At 43.7% G+C, this 24,128-nt stretch overlaps 2 protein-coding genes across 3 annotated transcripts; both read left to right on the forward strand.

Annotated features, from left to right (window-relative positions):
• The first annotated feature begins 1,927 nt into the window (after positions 1–1,927).
• LOC115415823 (uncharacterized) lies at positions 1,928–14,605 on the forward strand. The gene is made up of 12 exons (XM_030129468.1): positions 1,928–2,004; positions 3,112–3,310; positions 3,388–3,583; positions 5,057–5,225; positions 6,438–6,531; positions 6,950–6,991; positions 8,405–8,461; positions 8,546–8,673; positions 8,808–8,901; positions 11,409–11,479; positions 11,581–11,811; positions 13,871–14,605. Exons 1-11 carry the CDS (start codon positions 1,957–1,959, stop codon positions 11,806–11,808), a joined length of 1,326 nt encoding a protein of 441 aa, XP_029985328.1. The 5' UTR covers positions 1,928–1,956; the 3' UTR covers positions 11,809–11,811; positions 13,871–14,605.
• Positions 14,606–14,988: 383 nt separating this feature from the next.
• On the forward strand, positions 14,989–23,605 carry LOC115415822 (uncharacterized). 2 transcript variants are annotated; one of them, XM_030129467.1, is made up of 3 exons: positions 14,989–15,253; positions 18,998–19,024; positions 20,883–23,605. In XM_030129467.1, exons 2-3 carry the CDS (start codon positions 19,014–19,016, stop codon positions 22,486–22,488), a joined length of 1,617 nt encoding a protein of 538 aa, XP_029985327.1. In that variant the 5' UTR covers positions 14,989–15,253; positions 18,998–19,013; the 3' UTR covers positions 22,489–23,605. The 2 variants fall into 2 exon arrangements, with proteins under 2 accessions (XP_029985327.1, XP_029985326.1); XM_030129466.1 differs by having other exon boundaries at positions 14,990–15,253; positions 18,861–19,024.
• Positions 23,606–24,128: the final 523 nt, after the last annotated feature.

The raw sequence follows: 24,128 nt of genomic DNA on the forward strand, positions 1-24,128 counted from the left end.
TTTACAGTCTGTTCTGTTTGTGCGTTTACAGACAGTCTGTTCTGTCTGTGCGTTTACAGACAGTCTGTTCTGTCTGTGCGTTTACAGTCTGTTCTGCCTGTGCATTTACAGACAGTTTGTTCTGTCTGTGCGTTTACAGTCTGTTCTGTCTGTGCGTTTACAGACAGTCTGTTCTGTCTGTGCGTTTACAGTCTGTTCTGTTTGTGCGTTTACAGACAGTCTGTTCTGTCTGTGCGTTTACAGACAGTCTGTTCTGTCTGTGCATTTACAGTCTGTTCTGTCTGTGCATTTACAGACAGTCTGTTCTGTCTGTGCGTTTACAGTCTGTTCTGTCTGTGCGTTTACAGTCTGTTCTGTCTGTGCGTTTACAGACAGTCTGTTCTGTTTGTGCGTTTACAGTCTGTTCTGTCTGTGCGTTTACAGACAGTCTGTTCTGTCTGTGCGTTTACAGTCTGTTCTGTTTGTGCGCTTACAGACAGTCTGTTCTGTCTGTGCGTTTACAGTCTGTTCTGTTTGTGCGCCTACAGACAGTCTGTTCTGTCTGTGCGTTTACAGTCTGTTCTGTCTGTGCGTTTACAGACAGGTACATGTGGGTTCAGCTCCAAAAACACAGCATCAGAAAGCAAACAGACAGAGAACTAATGATACACAAGACACAACTCAGTTAGAAGTGGGGTTAGGGTCAGAGAGTTAGGGTCAGAGGGTTAGGGTCAGAGAGTTAGGGTCAGAGAGTTAGGGTCAGAGGGTTAGGGTCAGAGAGTTAGGGTCAGAGGGTTAGGGTCAGAGGGTTAGGGTCAGAGAGTTAGGGCCAGAGGGTTAGGGTCAGAGAGTTAGGGCCAGAGGGTTAGGGTCAGAGAGTTAGGGCCAGAGGGTTAGGGTCAGAGAGTTAGGGTCAGAGGGTTAGGGTCAGAGGGTTAGGGTCAGAGAGTTAGGGTCAGAGGGTTAGGGTCAGAGAGTTAGGGTCAGAGAGTTAGGGTCAGAGGGTTAGGGTCAGAGGGTTAGGGTCAGAGGGTTAGGGTCAGAGGGTTAGGGTCAGAGCAGGGGTCAGCAGCCCTGGTCCTGGAGAGCCCCTTTCCTGCATGTTTTAGGTGTGTCCGTCTTCCAGCACACCTGACGGTCATTATCAGGCTTCTGCAGAGCTGGAGGATGGGCTGATCCTTTAAATCAGGTGTGTTGGAAGAGGGTTACACCTAAAACATGCAGGACAGGGGCTCTCCAGGACCAGGGCTGGACACCCCTGAACTAAGCTGTGGAGCAGTTGGAACCATAGGCACACTGGTGCTGCCCCTGTTCACTTGGCTGCTGTCCCCTCCCTCACCTCATCGGTAACATCAGGTCCACCACGTCAGCAGCTCTGGTTCAGTTGCTCATTGCCAGATCGTCCATGCCTGACTCTGCAGCAGATGTCTTTGGTTGGATTCCGTGGTTTCGACACAGCCTGTTCCTGGCAGCGCCTCCTCATCTCAGCCCCCGTAAACCCACCAGCCTTCCAGATCTGTCTGTTTGTTCCCTGGTCCTGGTCCTCCTGTGGTTGTTTGGGTTTGTCCGTATCCTCCGTGGCCGTCCAAACCTTCTACGTTGACATTCCCACAGTGAAAGTGCTACCATCCTCCTTCACCCTTCAGTTTTTTTCTGACCCTCTTCCACACCCACATCCTCTCGTCCCCGCCCCTGACTACAGGATCCATCTGTTTGTTTCCTGGATCTGGTCCGACTGATTGCTTGGTGTATCCAGGTCTCAGCCTCTGCTGGTCTCCAAAGACCACTCTACTGGGCTACAAATCAGCCTGACAGGTCCAGCACCCACACCGACCCACCTGAGCTCCTCCCACAGTCGGACTGTTATCTGTTAAAATTATAGTCAAGAACTTTTGTGGCTTTTACCTGAGAGTTGCATTTGGGTCCAAATACACTTCCCATGACAGGTGTGGGTCAAATGAAGTGGGGAGTCTGGAGATGATGTGGTCCTTTACCAGCCTCTGGAAGCATTTCATCATGATGGGGGTGAGTGCTACAGGGTGGTAGTCGTGGAGGGAGCAGATGGGGGATTTTTTGGCACTGGTTTGATCATAGCAGTCTTCAAACATGATGGTACCGCAGCCTCGTGTAGTGAGACGCTGAAGACATCTGAGAACCTCCACCAGCTGGTCAGTGCATGCCCCTAGTACCTTTCCCTATATGTTGTCAGGGCCTGTGGCTTTCCAGGTGTTGACTTTCTCGGGGGGGGGGAGGGGCTGGTTGTGATGGTTTGGATACCCTTCTACATTTGTCTGTTGTTTGCGGGGTTCTTGAAAAAGTCCTGCACTTTTTGACCATGAGCACGCTTCGCTTGTCTGAAAGTCCAGTTCAGGTTGGCTCTGGTTGTTTTTGGTGCCACCGTATCCCCAGACCTGAGGGCATTTTGTTCAGGCCTTCAGCCTTGTCCGTACTTCACTGGTCATCCAGGGTTCCTCATTGGCCCCCTTGTGGTGATGTGTTTAACCACACTAACATCCTCCGTACATTTCTGGATGTACGCACACACAGACTCAGCGTACTCCTGGATCTCCACAGCCGGCTTCAACACCTCCCAGCCCGTGCACCCGAAGCAGTCCTGAGGCTTCCATAGCTCCTACAGGACAAACCCTCACCTGCTTCACAGGAGCTTTGTTCCGGATCAGCAGGGGCTTGTAGGCAGGAAATGGCATCACAGAGAAGTGACCTGGGGGGGGGCTAAGGTGGGGGCGGGGGGCTGCCTTGAATGTCTGTGTGATGTTACTGTAGACCTGATCCAGAGTATTCTCACCTCTATTCACTAAGTCCCCTGCCACAATGAAAACCCCTTCTGGAAGCACAGATTGCAGGTCACTGCGGGAGCGGAACACTCAGGGCTTCTGTGGTGTTTGCTCTGTGGGGGGTGTACCCTGCTGCGATGATGATGATGATGATGGTAACGGTGAATTCCCAAGGTAAATAGAAAGGTCTGCATTTGGCACTCAATAATTCTATGTCAGAAGAGTAGTGGTTTGAGATTACCTCTACATTATTGCACCAGTTGTTCTTGGTGTATATGCACACATCGTTGTGGTCATGTGATGTTTCATGTCATGTTTCATGTGATGTCTGTTTCAGATGTTTGCAGCCAAAACTCAAGCTCTGATGAAAAAACTGGGCGCTGAAGGAGACCTCATCTACAATAAAAACGTCAAGGCGAAGGTGCCGATACTGACCCTGGTCAAAGTCAAAGAGAGGATCTTGTGGCCAGTGATCAAGTACACTTTGGTCGACCAATCACTGCTCGACCTGCTGGAGGAGGCGGAGTTCACACCAGGTAAACACTCCCACTGGTTCAGGCCAATGTGAAGGTACAGACATCAGTAACATCTGCATTGACCTCCTCTACTGCAGAGTACAAAGAGAGCATTCTGGCAGAGAACGTCTGCATGAGCCAATTCATATCCGGCAGCGGAGAGGCGGGGCTTAAAGCTCCTGAAGGGGCGGCAAACCTTCATGTGTCAGGTGACACTGTGGACGCAGCGTCCACATTCACCCTGAAGATGAAGACAGTGGACATCAACAAACTGAGGACGAGCTGCAATGGCAGGTACGTCTGTTTTAAAGGTCAATGGATCAATGAACGTCCAAAACAACAAAACCCAACATGACGACTGATCAGCTGATGACATCACCAACCCGAAAAACTTCACCACAGTCTGAAATAACCTGATTTAAGTCAGAGATGCAAGAGGAAAAATAATCAATCAACCAATAATTCAATGTCTTTCAACTGAACATAAAACCTAAACAGTAAAGGTGAAGGTGGGACGTTGTAGTTGTTCTACTTCCTGTTTTGTGCTGTCGGAGCTCAGTTCGGATACTGATGTTTGTAAAACGTTGCTGTTGTCTGTCTCTAATCCAATCCAACATCTGTCTGACTTCACACACACTACCAGTCAAAAGTTTTAGAACACCCCAATTTTTCCAGTTTTGTTTTGAAATTTCAGCAGTTCTAGTCCAATGAACAGCTGTAAACGGTACAAATGTACGCAGTGAACTGACAGGTAAAAAAAAAACAAAAAAAAAAAAAACAAAGGTAAGGTTAAATAAAACTGAAAAATAATGTACATTTTGGAGTTATACAAAAAGGCGAACAAGTAATGGGTGAACAACTGAAAGCAGTTCTGCAGCAATGGAGGTTGATCAAGCCTTGAAAGTTGGTGGTTCAATTCCTGCAGGTGTCCCAACGTTTGTGAACTCCTTCCACCCCCTGTGTCTGCAGAACAGGAGTGTGGAACACACTGTGGTACCAGACCCATGGAGCAGGACTGGAACAGGACTGGACTGAAGAAAGGAGTGTGGTACTGTAAAAATGGAAAAGAGGAAAAGAATGAACCAGAGAAGAGAGACAGAGCATCAGAAGAGGGAAAAATGGAGGTGTGTCCTCCAGAGAAATGTCCAAGAAAGTCCAGGTGTCAGGAAGTCCAGTTTCCTTCAGCATCCAAAGGCACTGAAACTGGACTGGAAATGCAGACAGAAGAGGTCTGGAAGAAGCACAGACACAACAGAAGAAGAAGAAGAGTTTAGGACAGAAAACAGCTGGAGTGAGAGGAGACTGACAGGACAACAGCTGAAAGAAGAGAGAAGAGAGAGGAGGAGGAAGAGAGGAGGTCATAGAGGAGGAGGAGAGGAGACTGACAGGACAACAGCTGAAAGAAGAGAGAAGAGAGAGGAGGAGGAAGAGAGGAAGAGTTTACACTGGGAAGAGAAGACTTCCAGTTGAAGGTTTCATCAGTCCATAACACCTTCTTCCAGTCTTCAGTAGTCCACTGGTGCTGTTTCATGGCCCAGCCAAGCCTCTTTTTCTTATTCTGAAGTCTCAGCAGTGGCTTTAGCTGCAGCTGGACCCATCAAACCTGCAACTGGAAGTCTTCTGTTCACAGTTGAAATTGAGACTTTCTTACTACGACCACTATTGAGCTGTGCTTGAAGCTGTTGTCCTGTGAGTCACTTTTTTATGTCGGTTGTGTTTGATGTTCATCTGGTGTCGATTCTGGTTCTTCTCTGATGTTCGTCTCAGGAAACTGAAGCAGAAGATGGTGGACATGCTGAGACTGAAGGAATCAGAGAAGCTGAAGTTTGTCTATCAGACTGTCTTCAACGTTGCCCCGGTGACATTTGTCAGAGGAGAAGGAACTAAGGGCTCCATGATGGCAGGATGCTCCTTCTTCACAAAATTGCAAATGACAGTGAGTGTCTGAGGAGGTCATGTGACTTCCATTGGCTGACCTTCTCTGTAAATGATCGAAGGACCTGTTCTATTTTAGTGAGGAAATGATTATAGATAACCCCAACCCCTTTAAAGCTGCGGGAGACTTTCATCATTAGTTTTTCATCAGATTTGTCCAACCTCAGTCATATCCTCAGTATCATGAATCCATTAGTCTTGTCAGTACTCACCTGAATCTCTTCCCTCACAGTGAACAATTTTGAAGTGTACTCCACCATAAACAAACCATTTGTTTACAAACAGAGCCGGTAGGAAACTTGGGCATCTTCAGAATTTTGTCACGACATGCAATGTGGGAATTGGAGGTTTGCGCAGCCGCCTGGCAGCAGCAGCAGCAGTGCAACCATATGATATCTTACAGCTTCAACAAACACGATGCTGAAACGGCTGGAGCTCCACTTCAGCCGTTTCAGCATCGTGTTTGTTGAAGCTGTATGATATCATATGGTTGCACTGCTGCTGATTGATTTACAGATTTGATGAAAAATTGGTGATGAAAGTCTCACACACCTTTAAGTCAAGTGTCAGCTGCTTTGCTGAACTGAAATATTCCCTGGACCAGGGGTCCACCTTCTACAGGTGCTGGACGGTGCATCAGTTTGTCCAAGTGGTTCATATATATGGCTTTGGGGTGTTCTGGGGGGGGTTCAGGGGTAGCAGGTCTATGGACACTGCGTTGCTGGGAGCAGGTCAGACCTGTTCCTAATGAGGAACAGGATTTGTAGATGCAGCTGGGGGTCCGCTTTGGTGGCGTCAGGGTGGAACCTCTGCTTTCACAGACGACATGGTCCTATTGGGTTCATCAAACAGTGACCTCCAACACAGGTCACACTGTGGGAAGTGTTTGAGGATCAGCACCTCCAGGTCTGATTTGAGGCAGAATTCCTGGGTTGAGCTACTGCCACAGGTAGAAGAAGGTGGATGGGTTCTCCATTAGAGGTGGGGGAGGAGTTCAAACATCAAGGAGGAGCTCAGAGTCGAGTCACTGCTCCTCCACATCCAGAAAAAAACACAGCTGAGGTGGTTCATGTGGTCAGGACGCCTCCTGCTCAGGTGTTTCTAGTCCAACCCTGGAGGCATTGGAGGGCTTGTGTTGGTCGGACGGATGGGTGAATTTACCAAACTGCTGCAGCTGATGAGCTGACCCTTGTTTGTTGGATTTCATGTTCAGGTCAGTAAAAAAGAGAAGATGAGCTTCACCATCCCTGCAGACTCCACCTTTGCCTACAGCCTGATGGAGATAACAACAGATGGAGGCACGTTGGGTAAGAAGCACCACTCAGGTTTAATGACCAATCAGAATCAAGGATTCAGCAAAGACGTTGTAGGAAAAGGTCTATAAATACCTGATCACATATAACAGGTACTTATGAAGGAACCAGTCCAGTGATGACAAACCATTTAAGATCATCAGAACTTCAGCCTCCACAGTAAAATCTAGCACATCCACATCATGGTGGGATCAGATCATGTTGAACATGTAGAGTGTTGTGTGTTACTGAGGCCAGCAGAGGGCACACATCGTCCTCCTGCAGCTCCAGGTTTAGTCTCAGACCAGCAGGTCATCATCACATGATGGTTTATCCAAACCACAAACAGGTTCAAAATAAGCAGCTGTAGCAAATGATACATGAAGAAGAGGTGGAGCAGGAACACCTGACCTGATGCTTCCCTGTTCTTCAGGAATCCCACCCAGAACCATGAAGGTGCGGATGTACAACACAGGTGAGTTCAAGTGTCTTTTATTTTCTGTTTGAGTCAAATCTGACATAAACTCAGAGAATCAGCCTCAGACTTTATTCCTGAGTCACTGAACGTCAAATCAAGAGGAGCTACCAGATAACCCTAACCTTCAGGTAGCTCCTCTTGTTGTGGAGGAGCAGATGCTCTACTCTGAGCCTCTCCCAGATGACCAAACTCCTCATCTCATCTCCAAGGGAGAACTCAGCCACCCTGTGAAGAAAACTCATTTGCACTGTTTGTATCCATGATCTTGACGTTTCGGTCATGAACCCACAGCTTGTGACTATAAGGGAGGGTAGGAAAGGAGATCGACGGGTAAATCAAGAGTTTTGCCTTTCGACTCAGGTCCTTTTTCACCAAAACAGACTGGTACAGTGTTAACACTGCCCCGATTCAGCTGGCGTCTCACATTCCATCCTTCCCTTGCTCATGAGCAAGACCCTGAGATACTTAAACTTCTCCACTTGGGGCAGTAACTCTTCCCCAACCCAGAGGAGACAATCCAAACTCATCCAACTGAGGACCATAGCCTCAGACTTGGAGGTGCTAGTTTTCATCTTCACACTCAGCTGTGAACCGTCATAGTGCAAGCCTGAGGTCACAGTTTGATGAAGCAAACAAGACCATATCATCTGCAAAAAGTAGAGATGGACCCCCTCTGCCTCTTGGCTGTGCCTGGAAATTCTGTTCATAAAGATTATGAACGCAGTTCAACCCACAACGGGAACCAGTCCAACTTACTACTGGCAACGCAAACCGAGCTCTGACTCTGGTCATACAAGGACCTACTAACCCACGGTAGTGGGCCATAGACCCCATACTCCCAGAGTACCACACACACACACACACACACACACACACAGAATACCCTGAGGGATGTAGTCAAATGCATTATCCAGATCCACGAAACACATGTGGATTGGATGGGCAAATTCCCATGAACCCTCTAGGAGTCTGTGGAGGGTAAAGAGCTGGTCCAGTGTCCCATGACTGGGTCAAAAACCACTCTTTTCCTGTTGAACCCGGGGTTGGACTATCGGTCTAACTCTCCTCTACAGTACTCATAGGCCCTTCCAGGGAGGCTGAGGACTGGGATCCCCCTGTAACTGGAACTCCCCCTTCTGAAACTGGTGGACTTGATCTTTTTTAGCCCAAACCACAGGACCTAAACCCAAACATCCAAATGATTAAATACATGTGAACATACAGGCAGATGTTGAAACATGAGTTGTTGAAGCTGTTTTGGTTGATAAATGTTCAGATTCTATGTATGTGTGGTTCGTATAAACAGGCCCGATGGTTGGATATGAACAGTCATCGCTCTCACTTTGTTGTTTGTTAGCGACTGCATTCGTCTTCTCAGGCTTTTATTGTGAAACTGTTTTATTTTTATAGAATGGTGGTGCCTCAGCTCTGACAGCGTTGGAGACTCTCTGGAGACAGCGGTACAAGGTCCGATCACGGTTCAGATGTTTGAATGTGGTTTTGCAGAGGGACAGTGATGTAATGGTAGTGTCTGCTGTGTGACTGGTCCAGAGATCCAGAACAAGGAGCGTTTCCTTCAGCCTCTGTCAGGTCTGAAAGAGTCGACTCGTCGGGATCTGATGAACAAACTGAGACAGATTAAGGACGATGAAAACGCTCTGACTCAGCTGGAGGACACGGTGAGCACCTCAAACTGAAATACACTGATCTTCAGGCCTGGACGGGAGCAGGTGAAATGCACCCTGGGACGTGCAGATCTCTCCTTTCACACAGGCTCATATTTACTCACATCTTATATTTTGTCTGTCCTCAGTTGGATCAGAACAGTTCAGGTTCAGATTTTCTTCAGTCCGAGCTCTCATCAGATCAGAGGAACGCCGTCCAGTTCCTCATCAGCGCCATCAACAGTAAGACACTGGAACTACATTTCCCAGAAACACAGACATGTTGACAGGTGTAACAGAGTTCATTAAGACTAAGAAAGACCAGGTCCCAGTGAGTCAAAGGTGGACCATGAGTCTGTCCATGTGGGATCAAGACGTCCATTAAGACCTAATGCAGGGGTCACCAGTCCTGGTCCTGGAGGGCCAGTATCCTGCATGTTTTCGATGTTTCCTCTTCCAGTCCACCTGAAGGTCGTTCTCAGACTTCTGCAGAAGGTGAGGATAGACAGTCCATTAGAATCAGGTGTGTTTGAAGACAGGATACTGACCCTCCAGGACCAGGACTGGTGACCCCTGTTCTAATATCAAACTGATGCAATAAATAATGAAACTAATCAAAACACATATATAGTCTCAGATTGATGTCACATGACTGACGATGAACCTAAAAAGTTCAATAAGAGTCAAGATGGACCTGATTCTGTCGACTAAAACGATGATACGTCAACAAGAACAAAATAATAAAACACAATCATCAATAAAATGATCAGAACCCCACTCCACTCCACTTCTCTGCCGTTGCCCGCGGTGAGAGGCGGCGGGCTGGTGTGGGCGTGGTCATAGCCCCTCAGCTCAGCCGCCATGTGTTGGACTTCACCCCAGTGAACAAGAGGGTCGCATCCCTACGCCTTCGGGTCAGGGACAGGTGCCTCACTGTTGTTTCAGCCTACGGGCCGAACAGCAGTGCAGAGTACCCGGCCTTCTTGGAGTCCCTGGGAGGGGTACTGGATGGTGCTCCGACTGGGGACTCCATTGTTCTCCTGGGTGACTTCAACACCAACGTGGGCAATGACAGTGAGACCTGGAGGGGGGTGATGGGGAAAAACGGCCTACTTGATCTGAACCCGAGTGGTGTTTTGTTATTGGACTTCTGTGCTCGTCACAGTTTGTCCATAACAAACACCATGTTCGAACACAGGGATGTCCATAAGTGCACTTGGCACCAGGACACCCTAGGCCGGAGGTCGAGGATCGACTTAGTTGTCATGTCATCAGACCTCTGGCCGCGTGTTTTGGACACTCTGGTGAAGAGAGGAGCGGAGCTGTCAACCGATCACCACCTGGTGGTGAGTTGGATCCGCTGGCGAAGGAGGAAACCGGACCGACTCGGCAGGCCCAAACGTGCTGTGAGGGTCTGTTGGGAATGTCTGCCAGAGCCCAATGTCAGCGCGGTCTTCAACTCCCACCTCTGGGAGAGCTTCTCCCAGATCCCAGGGGAGGCTGGGGACATTGAGTCCGAGTGGACCATGTTCTCCACCTCCATTGTCGAAGCGACTGCTCAGAGCTGTGGTCGCAGGGTCTCCGGTGCCTGTTTTGACAGCAATCCCCGAACCTGGTGGTGGACCCCGGAAGTAAGGGATGCCATCAAGCTGAAGAAGGAGTCTGATGGAGCCTTGTTGACCCGTGGGACTCCCGAGGCAGCTGATGGGTACCGGCAGGCCAGGCGTGCAGCAGCCCGAGCAGTTGTGGAGGCAGAAACTCGGGTCTGGGTGGAGTTCAGGGAGGCCTTGGAGGAGGACTATCGGTCGGCCTCAAGGAAATTCTGGCAAATCGTTTGGTGCCTCAGGAGGGGAAAGCAGTGAACCACCAACACTGTTTCCAGTGGAAGTGGGAGGAGCTGACCTCCGCTGGGGATGTGGTTGGATGGTGGAAGGAATACTTTGAGGATCTCAATCCCACTGTCACGTCTTCCATGGAGGAAGCAGAGGCTGAGGTCTCAGAGGTGGACTCGTCCATCACCTGAGCTGAAGTCACCGAGGTGGTTGGACAGCTCCTCGGTGGCAGGGCACCGGGGATGGATGAGGTTCACCCTGAGTACCTTAAGTCTCTGAATGTGCAGGGACTGTCTTGGTTGACATGTCTCTGTAACATGGCGTGGCAGTCGGGGACAGTCTCACTGGATTGGCAGACCAGGGTGGTGGTCCCCCTTTTTAAGAAGGGGGACCAGAGGATGTGCTCCAACCACAGGGGGATCCCACTCCTCAGCCTCCTGGGGAAAGTCTATTCCAGGTACTGGAGAGGAGGATCCGACCCATAGTCAAACCTCAGATTCGGGAGGAACAGTGTGGTTTTCGTCCTGGTCGCAGAACACTGGACCAGGTCTACACTCTTCATCGGGTGCTCGAGGGTTCATGGGAGTTCGCCCAACCGGTCCACATGTGTTTTGTGGATTTGGAGAAGGTGTTCAACTGTGTCCCTTGTGGTGTCCCGTGGGGGGTGCTTCAGGAGTATGGGGGCAATGATCAGAATAATCAACATAATCATCAATAAACTGATCAGAATCACTGACACAATTGTCAATAACCTGATCAGACTCCTCCTCCTGCAGAACAGACAGGAAATGACTCAAATCTGGACTGAACTGAACAGCAGATTGTCCTGATGTGAACGTGTTGGGCGATCAGTGTCTTATTTTCGTTTTATTTTAAAAGGGTTACATTTGTCCTGTGTTTCCTTCCTCTTGTGTTTAGCCCTCCCCCTCGGTGCAGCTCCTCTTCTGATTGGCTCTGACCCTATTGCTCTGACCGTCCTCCGACAGCTGGTTGGTCCATTCGTTGTCACATGATCCTCATTCCGACCAACTGGGCCGTTGTGTGTGTTTGTGTGTTTCAGGTGTGTGTTTGTGTGTGTTTGTCTGTTCAGGTGAGAGGTCTGATGGTCCGTCAGGTGACCCTCCCTGAGGCTCCGCCCCCCTCCCTGAAGGAGGAAGGAGAGCTGCGCTGGGCGGCCGAACTCCTCTGCTCCACCAATCAGACGCTGAGCCAGCTGAGCGAGCAGTGGGCGGAGCCAGACACGCCTCCAGAAGTGCTGCTGGAGGTGCTGAGCCTCACTGTGATTGGACTGGATCTGATGATGTCATCACGCTGTTAAAGAGTATGAAAATATTACAGAACTAGAAAAGTACCCAGACAGTGCAGACCGAGGTTCTAATAGTTTTGGATTTTTCATTATAGTTTAGTTTTATTTAGTTTTGACTTTGTTTTCTTTAATTCAGTTCATTTTAATTCGTTCTTAGAGCAGGTTTGATTTTTCGGTACACATGCCGACGAGGGCCAATTAAAATCACATGGTTCCGTTATTATTATTCTATGACACTTTGAAAGCAAATTTGACCCCCTGAACGTTAACAAAAAGTCAATTTTATTTGACCAAAAATTCAAGCAAAAAATTTTTTTGTATGAAGTCACCAAAAAAAAATATATCGCAAAATGACTCGGTAGCGCCCCCTCAAAAATCAACATTCATTACACGGATGGGAGCCCTCCCCAAATGTTTTTCATCATACAAACGTGAACCTTGGTCCAGACATAGCCCATGGTAGGACAAGTAATAATTACATTATGGCCCCGCCCTAAACCCAACAGGAAGTCGGCCATATTGGATGGAAGTGCGGACCTATAAAATCCCACCCCTCATACTTTCCTCATCTCCTCCTAGGGTTTACATCCAATTTGGACCAAACTTAGTGAAAATTACATACTGATATGTGGGATCAAAAGTTACCAGTTACATTTTGATCAAATGTTGGGCGTGGCTGTGACGAGCCTGTGATGAAGCGTTTATTTTCAGAAGAATAAAACTGTGTTTATCTGCAGAATGTCGGATCCAGCCCACGACACGCTGTCCTCTCACTGTCGATGACCTCAGCGATCGCACAGGAGGACGAGGGCCTTAACACCGCTTATGGTTTTACTTTTTATTAGTTTTCATTATTTTCTAAATGCTTAGTTGTAGTTTTAGTTCAGTTGTAGTTTAGTTGTAGTTCAGTTGTAGTTCAGTTGTAGTTTAGTTGTAGTTTAGTTGTAGTTCAGTTGTAGTTTAGTTGTAGTTTCGTTTAGTTTAGTTGTAGTTCAGTTGTAGTTTAGTTGTAGTTCAGTTGTAGTTTAGTTGTAGTTCAGTTGTAGTTCAGTTGTAGTTTAGTTTAGTTTAGTTGTAGTTCAGTTGTAGTTTAGTTGTAGTTCAGTTGTAGTTTAGTTGTAGTTCAGTTGTAGTTTAGTTGTAGTTTAGTTTAGTTTAGTTGTAGTTCAGTTGTAGTTCAGTTGTAGTTTAGTTGTAGTTCAGTTGTAGTTTAGTTGTAGTTTAGTTTAGTTTAGTTGTAGTTCAGTTGTAGTTTAGTTGTAGTTTAGTTGTAGTTCAGTTGTAGTTTAGTTGTAGTTCAGTTGTAGTTTAGTTTAGTTTAGTTGTAGTTCAGTTGTAGCTCAGTTGTAGTTCAGTTGTAGTTTAGTTGTAGTTCAGTTGTAGTTTAGTTGTAGTTTAGTTGTAGTTCAGTTGTAGTTCAGTTGTAGTTCAGTTGTAGTTCAGTTGTAGTTCAGTGGTCTCTTTTCTCTTCTTCTCTGTGCTCCTATTCAAATCAATCCCAGACAGGACTCTGCTGCTTTAGTCTCCATGTTTCCAGGTAGAGTGGGGACCAGAAGACGACTGGAAACCACAAGTGAACACAAGTGACGGAGCAAAAAGTGTCGGATGGAGACAGCACAGAAAACTGAGAGAGACAAAGAAATCCATTTAACATCAATCTGACATTGACAAAGACCAAAACCAAGGGAATTTGATCCAGAATTTGTATCTGTTTTAGTTAGTTTAGTAAACACACAATACAGTTTCAGTTAGTTATGTTTTTTTTCTTTTAATTCTAATTTTTATTTATTTCAGTTGATGAAAATGTTTTTACAGTTCTAGTTTTGGTCATTTCATTAGTTTTCATTCAAAACTAAATAAAACTAAACTAGAATGAAAAAATCCAAACTATTAGAACCTTCATTCATTCATTCGTTTATTCTTTTTCTGAACCTGCTTTATCCTCACTAGGCTCAGGGGGGCGGAGCCTATCCTAGCTACATATAATAAACATAATTTTTTATCAGTTTCTATAAATTCCAGGTGACCCCACATTTTAAAAACACTGCATTTACATGTTTCCTGTTTTTCAAAGACAGAAGATGCAGAATCAGGAGGAAAAACAGGAACCAGGTCTGAGTGGACGAACCCAAAGCCAGGGTCACATGACCCCCTGGCTCCAGAGGGGTCACATGACCCCCTGGCTCCAGCGGGGTCACATGACCCCCTGGCTCCAGAGGGGTCACATGACCCCCTGGCTCCAGAGGGGTCACATGACCCCCTGGCTCCAGCTGATGGTGGATCCACTTTGAAAACCTGCAGATGAATCCACTCCTGGTCTCATTATCAGTGGATCCAGTCCATCAGTTTGAATCATTTACTTCAGTTTTTTGGTCTTTTTTGGCTCATGTTGATTGATTAGTTTATTTTTGGTGATTTTTTTAATATGTTTTTTTAATAACAGTCTTTATTTTGTTGATGATTTTCTTCATTTTTCCTTATTTTTGTTTATTTTTGTGGATTTTTCCAATAACTTTGGTTTATTTTTGGTCATTTCCGTGTGTGTGTGGGGGGGTGTCAGTTTTTTGTGATCTTTTTCCATTTTGGTGAAATGTATGTTTTCCTTTTAAAAATTCATTTTCCTGATGTTTTGCTCTTTTTTCCCATTTTTGTTCATTTTAGATCATTTTGTTGATGGTTAATTTTCTTGTCAGTTGTTTATTCTCTCTGATGCTTTGGTTGGTTTTTATTGATTTTTTTCCGATGACTTATTTTTGGTCATTTTTATTATGTTTTTGTGGGGGTTTTATGTTTTTGTGTGTATTTTTGATCTGATTTTGTGTATTTTTATATGTTTTTTAATAACCTTACACATTTTGTTGATGATTGTCTTTATTTTTGTTGATTTTTCCAATGACTTTGGTTTATTTTTGGTCATTTCTGGGGGGGGGGGGGGGGGGGGGTGTCATTTTTTTGTGATCTTTTTCTATTTTGGTGAAATTTGTATGTTTTCCTTTTAAAAATTAATTTTCCTTATGTTTTGCTCTTTTTTCCCCATTTTTGTTCATTTTAGATCATTTTATTGATTAATTTTCTTGTCACTTCTTTATTCTCTCTAATGCTTTGGTTGGTTTTTGTTCTTTCTGTTCTTTTTTTTTTCTCTCTCTCTCTGCTCGCGCTGTTCATTCATTTAATGTCATATACAGTTTATTGAGTCTCTTTCTCTGGTTTTTGATTAAATCTAATTCTTGACACAGACTCGGTTTGGTGACTCATACTTTTACTTCAACATGTGACTTTTCATGACTTTCAGAAAAGGAAGTGAGTGTCAGAAAGTACCAGAGATTCACTGAAATCATGTGATTCTGGCCCATTTTTTTTTCCCAATAAATGAAGAACAAAAAGAAGAAGTGAACGGAAGACGAGTCACTGCAGACGCCGCCGCCAACACCAACACCAACGCCGCCAACGCCACCAGGTGAGAAACCTCCTAAACTGAGATGAAAACTGGTCCTTAAGTGTTGATTGGATTCATCTCAGAGGTCATTAAATATGTGTGAACCAGGTTTAATTCAGGTTTTAATTGAATAACGTCAGCTTTACCTGTTACGTGATTTAAAAAAAAAAAAAAAAAAACCAATGTGAATGTTCTGTTGGTTTGAATTTAGTTTGAACATAAAAGCTGAAACTGAAATCTGTGAACATTCAGTCTGTTTTTCCAATGACCCGGTCATCACCATTTGTTTGTTTGTATGTTTGTTTGTTTATTGAAACTTTATCAAGAGCATAGCAACACGTCATAATAATAAATACAAATTTAAAGACAGATTTCAATCAATAAATTATACTAAACATTAGTTTAGATCAGAGGTGTCAGACTCCTGTTGGTTCAGTTCCACGTTCAGACTAATCTGATCTAAACTGGACCGGACCAGTCCAATAATGACAGGTTAGCCTGTAAACAATGACAACTCCAGATTTTTTTTATGCAAACAATAACATTAAATTATGAAAAACTTTTACATTTTACAAACTTTCTAAACAAAAAGGGATGTGAATAATCTGAAAAAAAAAAACTTAAAATTTCTGAAGAAAAATAAGAAGAAATAATAAGAAAAATGTGATCAATATTCTGCCTCAGCTTATGATTTCTACATGTGCATTACAGACCAGATCTACCAAGACACTAAACAGACAGAAGATTGTTCAAATTATTTGTCTTTAAACATTTCAGGTTCATATTTGTTCAGGTTATTGACGTTTTATTATTAAAGGAGATCAGATTTTCATGTTCTTTGTAGTGCATCAAAGAGAAAAAAAAATGGTGGTGTCATTATTTCTTGGCATGATGTCATGTTATTATTTTTCACATTAAGCATAAAAGAACATTTGGAGTCATTATTTCTAGGTTATTCTGCTGTTATTTTTGGGTTCCACACCCTTGACTACTCAAATCTTCTGCACTTTGCACATTCATCCCAGGGGTCGGATTGAACCCTTCAGTGGGACACATGTTTGACACCTGTGGTTTAGAGCACAGGTGTCAAACATGCGGCCCAGGGGCCAAATCCAGCCCCCCAAAGGTTTCAGTTCGGCACGCGGGATGAATTTGTGAAATGCAAAATTTACACTAAAGGTATTAACAATCAAGGATATTCGAATCATTTTAGATCAATTCAATCTGAAGAGCATCAGACCAGTAAAATACTATCATAATAACCTATAAATAAACAAAACCACAAATTTCTCTCTTTGTTTTAGTGTAAAAAAGGTAAAATTACACAAATGTTTACATTTACAGACTAACCTTTAACAAAAAATATGAACAACCTGAAATTTCTTAAGAGAAGTATATGGAATTTTACCAACATTCTGCCTTTTACTAAATATTTTGTGTATTTGTCGATCCACTGTGATCTGTAAACTGTGATTCACATGTATAAATGATAAACTACGACATGATATTCTTATGATTGCACTTATTTTTCTTAAGAATTTTCCGGTTGTTCATATTTGTTCATTATTTGTTGGAGTACAGTTCGTAGATTTAAACATTTTAATTACGGAATTTGAGTTTTTTCACTCAAAAGCAGAGAAAAAAACTTTGGAGTTGATATTATTTCTAAGTTCTTATCCTATTATTTATATTACTTTACTGGTCCAGCCCACTTTAGATCATATTAGTCTGTACACGGCCCCTGAACTAAAATGAGTTTGACAGCCCTGGTTTAGAGGATTGTAAACAGTTGGAGTTTTTAAAGTGCAGTTGTTCATGTTGTCATGTGTGTCATTGGGGGGGGGGGCGTTGTTTCTGTTCTCCATTTTTGAAGAAATAAAATAACTATATTGCAACAGCATTTAATAATTTAACAGGAACATTTCTGAACGATAATAGTATTAACTATTGAGTCCTTATCCACTCGTGTGCAGAATGACTGAACGTCTGCTCCAACATGTGGGTCAGTTTGTCCACGTAGACTTAGAGTTAACGCACATGAACACATGCACAAAACACACAAGTCCTGGTGACAACATATCGACGGCCAAGAAACAGAACCTCCTATCTGCCAATTTTTACATTTGGACTTTTCACATTAAACCTAGTATAGCTAGTATGTATTGTTAACACATAATCCGTGCGTTTCCATGACAACTGTTCTTCCTGGTTTAATGTGATTAAAGGTTGGATCCTATTTCAGATGTCCATGTAAACACCTTATTTCAGTTGAAACAGAAAAGTTCAGATTAAATTTAAACCTGATTAAAGTCAGTGGTTTAATCCTCTTTTAACTGCGCTCTAAATTCTTCCTGGACATGTAAAGCCTTTATTCCGTTTGGACTTTATTCCTTCCATTCTGCACATGCTCAGTGTCTTGTCCTGTGGCGATGACGCACACATTCTGCGCTGGTGGAAGAATCTGCACTGCAGTCTAGTCTTCCCAAAGCGTTCCAGTGGAATATTCTGATGGGATCTACCAGCCTGGAAAACCCTGAAGGAACAGTTCAACACTGGCTTTGGATTCATTCATTTGTCCTGAACTAATGAGTTCCACAAGTGGGACAAACAGTTTGAACTGCAGCCCTAACGTTAGCTTAGCTTAGCCTAGCTTAGCATAATGGCTTCATTCCTCTGCTCAGACGTAGCCAGGCTTTTAGAGGTGATTTGTAGTATTTTAGGAGTGATTTGGGTCAGTTCAGTTCTCCCTAATCATTCCTTTAGTCCGCTGGGGTCAATATGATCACAAACTGAGGCTCAGATCATGGTCATGTGACTTACTGCAGGAAGAAAATCTGGGAAATAAAAACTAATGCAAAGCTAAAACACTAAAGTAAAGCCAATTTAGCGCATGCATCCCCCGTCAACACAACAGTCCACAGATTGTATGAGTGCAGTAAGTCGCAGATCTGAAGAAATAATTAGAGAGAATCGGATTTCACAAAATCACTGAGAAAAGACGACAAATCACCTTTAAAAAACTGAATATGTGTGACCATGGAAATGCAGTGACTATGCTGAGCTAAGTTAACAGAAGGGCTAAGCTAAGCTAACAGAAGGGCTAAGCTAAGCTAACAGAAGGGCTAAGCTAACCGAAGGGCTAAGCTAAGCTAACCGAAGGGCTAAGCTAAGCTAACAGAAGGGCTAAGCTAACAGAAGGGCTAAGCTAAGCTAACAGTAGGGCTGCCAGAACCCTTCTGCTCACTTCTCTACCTCATTCATACCTCATGTAAACCTTTATTCAGGTTTAATATTTCCATGGAAACAGAAGAGAAAATACTTCAGTTCCAGATTAATTTCTTCTGGAAAAATAAATTGGATTAAAAAAACATCATGTAACTGTACGCAATATAGAAAGAGAGTCTGAGAACAGTAGAGTATGTTTGGATATCTTTAACAAAGACCATACGATAATAAAACTAAATGTTTGGGTTTTTTTGTTTCCTGAAAAAAGTGATTTTTGCAGATAGGAGGTTTTGTTTTTTTGGCCATCCTACTATTGCATTCTGATCATTTAATGCTTTGATCTGAATATGTTTTTCAGTTGTATCATTCCAACAGTTGTACTAGTGCTGTTTTTTGTCCTCAGACCTACGGTGCGTGGATGCTCCGCCCACAGCCTGAGCCGCACTAACACTGACCGCAGCAGCTTCTGTCCAAACCACAGGAAATACACCAAGGTCCAACAGGTCACAGCTCTGATCCACTTTTCTGTTTGATTCACAGACGACCACAGGAGGAGATGGAAAACTGGTGAGTACAGACACATCTGAACTCCTTCATATGGTTCACTGTAAACCCTTTAAAGACTTTGTATTTACTAAAATACTTTAATTCTAATGCACTTCAATGATTTCAGTTTAACTCCATTACTATAAAATGTTCGGTACATTCGACTCATTTGTAGACAGAGTTGAAAGTATGAAACAGTTTCAGATGAATGGATTTAAATCCCTCAGTTTTAGTCCTGACCACACCTGTTTATCTGTGCAGTGCATTGTGGGTATTGTTCCTGTTGTTGTAAATGTGTTGTTTTTCTGTTCGTGTTCATTTGGACTGAATGTGTGCATGTCAGTGTTTACTGGCCTGTTTGTGTTTGTTTTTGTATTTTTGTACAGTGCACCAGGAGTCACAGCTGTATGGAGCTGATTTAAGGCCATACGTTTTATATGTGAAAAAATAACATTTAGAACTGAAAATACAATTTTGATCTTGAATTTTGAAAAATACAACAATGTATCCAAATGAAAAATAAGTGTACGAAAAGTTTTTTCAGGGTAAATGTGATTTTGAGTCACTTCTGTAATTCTGTTGAATAAATTATTTATTTTCATTTTTCACTTTCATATATATTCAAATATTTGAGGTTTGACTTTTTTTTAAGTTACATGTTTTATCTTTTCAGATTCAAATCTTATTTTTTCACTTTCAAATCTTTTAATTTTCAGTTTCAAATTTTATTTTTTCTCATACAAAACTTATGGCCCCACATCAGCTCCACAGCTCCATAGGCCTAACAATGGATTTACTGTTCAGTTAGGATTGTTCTTGAACAAAAATAAAACTTTAGGTCTTGTCAAATTAAAAGCATTTTCTGTACTGGTAAATTACAGTGAGCTCACTTCCTGCCTAGCTTCCATCCATGCTACAATATACTAAGCTGAATAATTATACAAAACAATTTAAATTGGAAAAGATTTTAATTTAAATCATCTTGAAATTGAGTTCAGTGAACTGATGATATTCAGTCTAATAATTATACAAAGCATTGACACTGCATCAAATTTTAAGTTAAACTTGTTGTTTAGTGTGTTGCACTTAAAATAGTAATTCCTTTCAAATCAAGCATTTCAGTTTTTCAGTACTCATTACTGAAATTTGAAAAGGCAACTGGTTTCCTCAGATTTTTTAAGTAAACTCACCTTATCTGGTCTGCCAGTGGACCTGGTTTCCTGTTTCATCAGTTTCAGATGTGTCTGGTTTCCACAGTGGATCAGTGTTAGTTCTCCTCATGTTTCCTCCGGTTGTCCTGAACGTTTCAAACAGACTCCTGGTGTTCATCCTCTGCTGAATGGGATCTGCTCAGATCCATTCGTCTGTTTACAATAAACGCTAGATTAGATTAGGTTCATCATGCTGTCATGGTGATTAGTACTGATGTTGAACTGGTGTGGACACAGGTTGATGATGTCGGACACTTTTGCCACGTTTCCACTACATGGAACCGGCTCGACTCCACTCTGGTACCAGGTCCTATTCCAGACCGTTTCCATTCCAGGATACTACCCACTTTACAGTGCCTGGTCGTCATGGCGATGCGTTACTTCTGTGCCGTCTCCTCAGAGTTGCTGATAAACTCACTCGTTGCCTGTTGTCTCATCAAAGTCATGCTGAATTTTTACGGGTTCCAGATTCCAGATCCTTTTTTGTAATGGAAACGCTAAAAGGCCGAGTCCAGTCGAGTCAGGCCGGTACCACATAGTGGAAACGCGGCATTAGTATTTTGGTACAAATGTAGGTTCAGTCATTTTCATCGAATCAAAACTATTCTGTTTTTAACCATAAGTTTTATGCAATTTTAATATTTAGTTTTTATTTGCTTTTTTTTCAGGACTGACATGGCATCAAACCTTGAAGATATTGTTGAAAATGCTAAAGTTTCCGATGAACCCCCCGCCCGTTACCGACTTACGCCACAGAATAAAAATGAAGGAAGTGATGTCTTTAACTTCAGAAAATTTACATTTGGTAAAAAAGATCCCAACAAACCGAATAAAACGATCCTCCTCGTCGGAGCAACTGGGTCTGGAAAATCCACCTTGATCAACGTCATGTTGAACTTCGTCATGGGGGTACAGTTTGAAGATAAGAAATGGTTTGAGATCGTGGACGACAGCGCTAACGCGTCGCAGGCCGACAGTCAGACCTCTGAGGTGACGGTTTATGAGATCTTTGGATTCGAAGGTAGAACCGCCCCCTTCTCTCTGACCATCATCGATACTCCCGGTTACGGAGACACCAGAGGCATCGAGTACGACGACATGCTCAACCAGAGCCTCCTGGACCTGTTCCGCTCAGATGAAGGGGTTCAGCAGGTGGATGCAGTCGGTCTGGTCCTGAAGGCCTCGGTCAATCGACTGGACGAGCGGCTGGTTTACATCTTTGACTCGATAACGTCCCTGTTCGGTAAAGACATCAAGAAAAACATTGTGGCTCTGGTCACGTTCTCGGATGGAATGCCTCCTGAGGACGCCCTCAAAGCCCTGAAGACGGCGAAGATCAAACAAGCCAAAGACGAGAAGAAACAGCGGATTTACTTCCTGTTCAACAACCGTCAGACCACACCGATGGAGAAGAGGATGGAGAGACTTTTACAGACGGCATGGGAAACATCGATGGACGGTTTGGAGGGGTTGAAAGACTTTCTGCAAAAATCTGAACCTCAAAAGCTGAAGACAACTCTGGAAGTCCTGACCGAGCGGATCAGACTGGGAGCCTGCATCCAGAACCTGAAAGAGAGAATTGACTTCATCGAACTAAAACAGAACATGATCAAAACTACTCGAGAAGCTCTGAGGAAATATGAGCAAGAGATGAAGACCAACGAGAAGTTTACAGTGGAAGTGGAGGAGGTCTACAAAGAGCAAGAAAAGATTAAAGGTTGGTGGAACTCCAAAGCCGTCTGCTGTAAAACATGTGAGGAGAACTGTCATTATCCTGGATGTACGCTGGCTCTGAACCCGGCCATGTGTGAAGTCATGAAGAAAGGAAAATGTACTTCCTGTTCTGGGAAATGTCCTGTGGAAGATCACGTGAAGGAAAAGTGGGAGTATGTGACCAAGACCAGGAAAGTAGAGAGGGAAGTAGATGAAGACAAGAAGGAAAAGTACGAAAAGAACAAAGCAGAAACCCAGAGGAGGATGGGTCTGTTGGAAGATCTGGAGAAGAAGATGGAAGAACTGACATCAAACAAAGATAAGTGGCTCGTGGAAGCTTATCATCATGTTCTCCAACTGCAGAAGATTGCTCTGAACGTGGACTCACTGTCCACTTATGTCCATCTGGACTTCCTGATCCAGAAAATGAGGGAGAAGAACGACACAGAGAAAGTCCAGAAACTGGAAGAGATGGAAAATCGAATGGACACCAGAACCAAGGCGGCGGCGTTGTACTTCAAGAAGATGACCAAGTTTAAGGACAAGCCCTCCAAGTTCTGAGAAGTTCCAGATCCTCAGGTGAAAGTCAAACCCTGAAGGTCCGGTCTGAGGACCACGTCTCTTTCCAAATGGACGCTGGGACGTTTGTCCTTCAGTTTGTTTCCTGTCTGTCGTGTGTCATCAGATAATCTCCGATCACGACTCCGTCAACATACATCGTGTGTTATTACAGAATCGTCTTGTTCATCTCCTGGTCTTTTTTCCTCCTCATTCAAACCTCCTCAGAACTGTTAAAACCACAGAACTATCGGAATGTCCTCCTCTACGGGATTCTCAGGAAACAAAAACTACAGTCCATCCAAACGGCGCTGCCAGAGTCTGAAAGGCTCAGATTTGTCTAAACCCAATCATGTGTTGCAATTTTACAGATGTTACAATTTTCTGTTACAGATATATGACAATGTAATCCTGGTTCTCACTGCAGTATGTTGCATTCTGGTCTACACAAGTAATTACACACGTATTATAGAAACTGGTACTAATGACAATGTATTTCACAATTTTACTTAATCAGTAACTGTTTGATTATTTGTACTTGTCTATATCGAACAAGGTATATTCAATGCAAACCATGAGGATCGCCCAAAATCTGTAATCTCTCTCTCTCTCTCTCTATATATATATATATATATGTATGTATATATATATATATATATATATATATATATATGCAAAAGTCCAAAAAATGTGAGTCTGGGGGTCGTCTGGGAATTTTCCTGATAAGAACACCTGTCAGGTTTTTCGTCCTTACTTGTATTGTAAATGTTTAAGTAAGATTACTAATTCAGATTACTTTTGTTGTGGGTTTGAATCCCACAGAGGGGGGAATATGTGGGATTTGATCAGGTCTTAAGTGTGTGTGTCTTGTTTCATGTAGTTGAGGAACTTCTGTTAAATCCTGTTTGTGTGTCCAGGTCACATGACCTGTGGAAAGAGAAGAGGTTCCCACCAAAGAAAGCCACGTTCAAAACAAAGTCTTTCATAACATAACATCATTTTTGGCAAAAGAGTTTTTCATGCACGTAGTGAATGGTTGATTCCTTTTATGGTAACAATGATGTCAGATCACCCCTGTATAACCCCCCCCCCCCAAATAAAGAAAGGGAGATATTCCCAGACGAGCGTTCCTGAGTTTGTGTTTTTCTTCTTCATTATTCACAACATGGTTCATTTCTTTGTGTATTTGGACTCTAATAGGTCAGACAGTTTGAATTTGAACCCTCCAGCTGATGATCAACTCTCTGTATTCATTTGTAGATTCTATCCAGTGCATTTACACAACCTGTTTGAATTCCTTCTTAACTGGTTCCATCTTGAACTAGTTCCATCTCCACATTTGCACATATCAGGTCCAGACTTCAGACCAGCAGTGGTTGGAGTCCAGACTGAAAATATGTCCAAATTTGGAGCCCATTTCCCCCAAGGTTCGGTGCTCAGGCCCCTCCCCCACTACTGGCCCCCTCGGACACATCATCCGTCACCATGGACTTCATTTCCACTGCTACGCCGACGATCCCCAGGTTTCCATCTGCACCAAATCCATGTCCCCGGTCCTGTTCTCCACCATCACACACTGTGTCTGATGTCCAAACCTGACGGATCAGAAGTTCCTCAAACTCAACAGCAGTAGAACAGAACTT

Source organism: Sphaeramia orbicularis, unplaced genomic scaffold (genome assembly GCF_902148855.1).
Source record: "Sphaeramia orbicularis unplaced genomic scaffold, fSphaOr1.1, whole genome shotgun sequence".
In the NCBI taxonomy this organism is placed as follows: Eukaryota; Metazoa; Chordata; class Actinopteri; order Kurtiformes; family Apogonidae; genus Sphaeramia; species Sphaeramia orbicularis.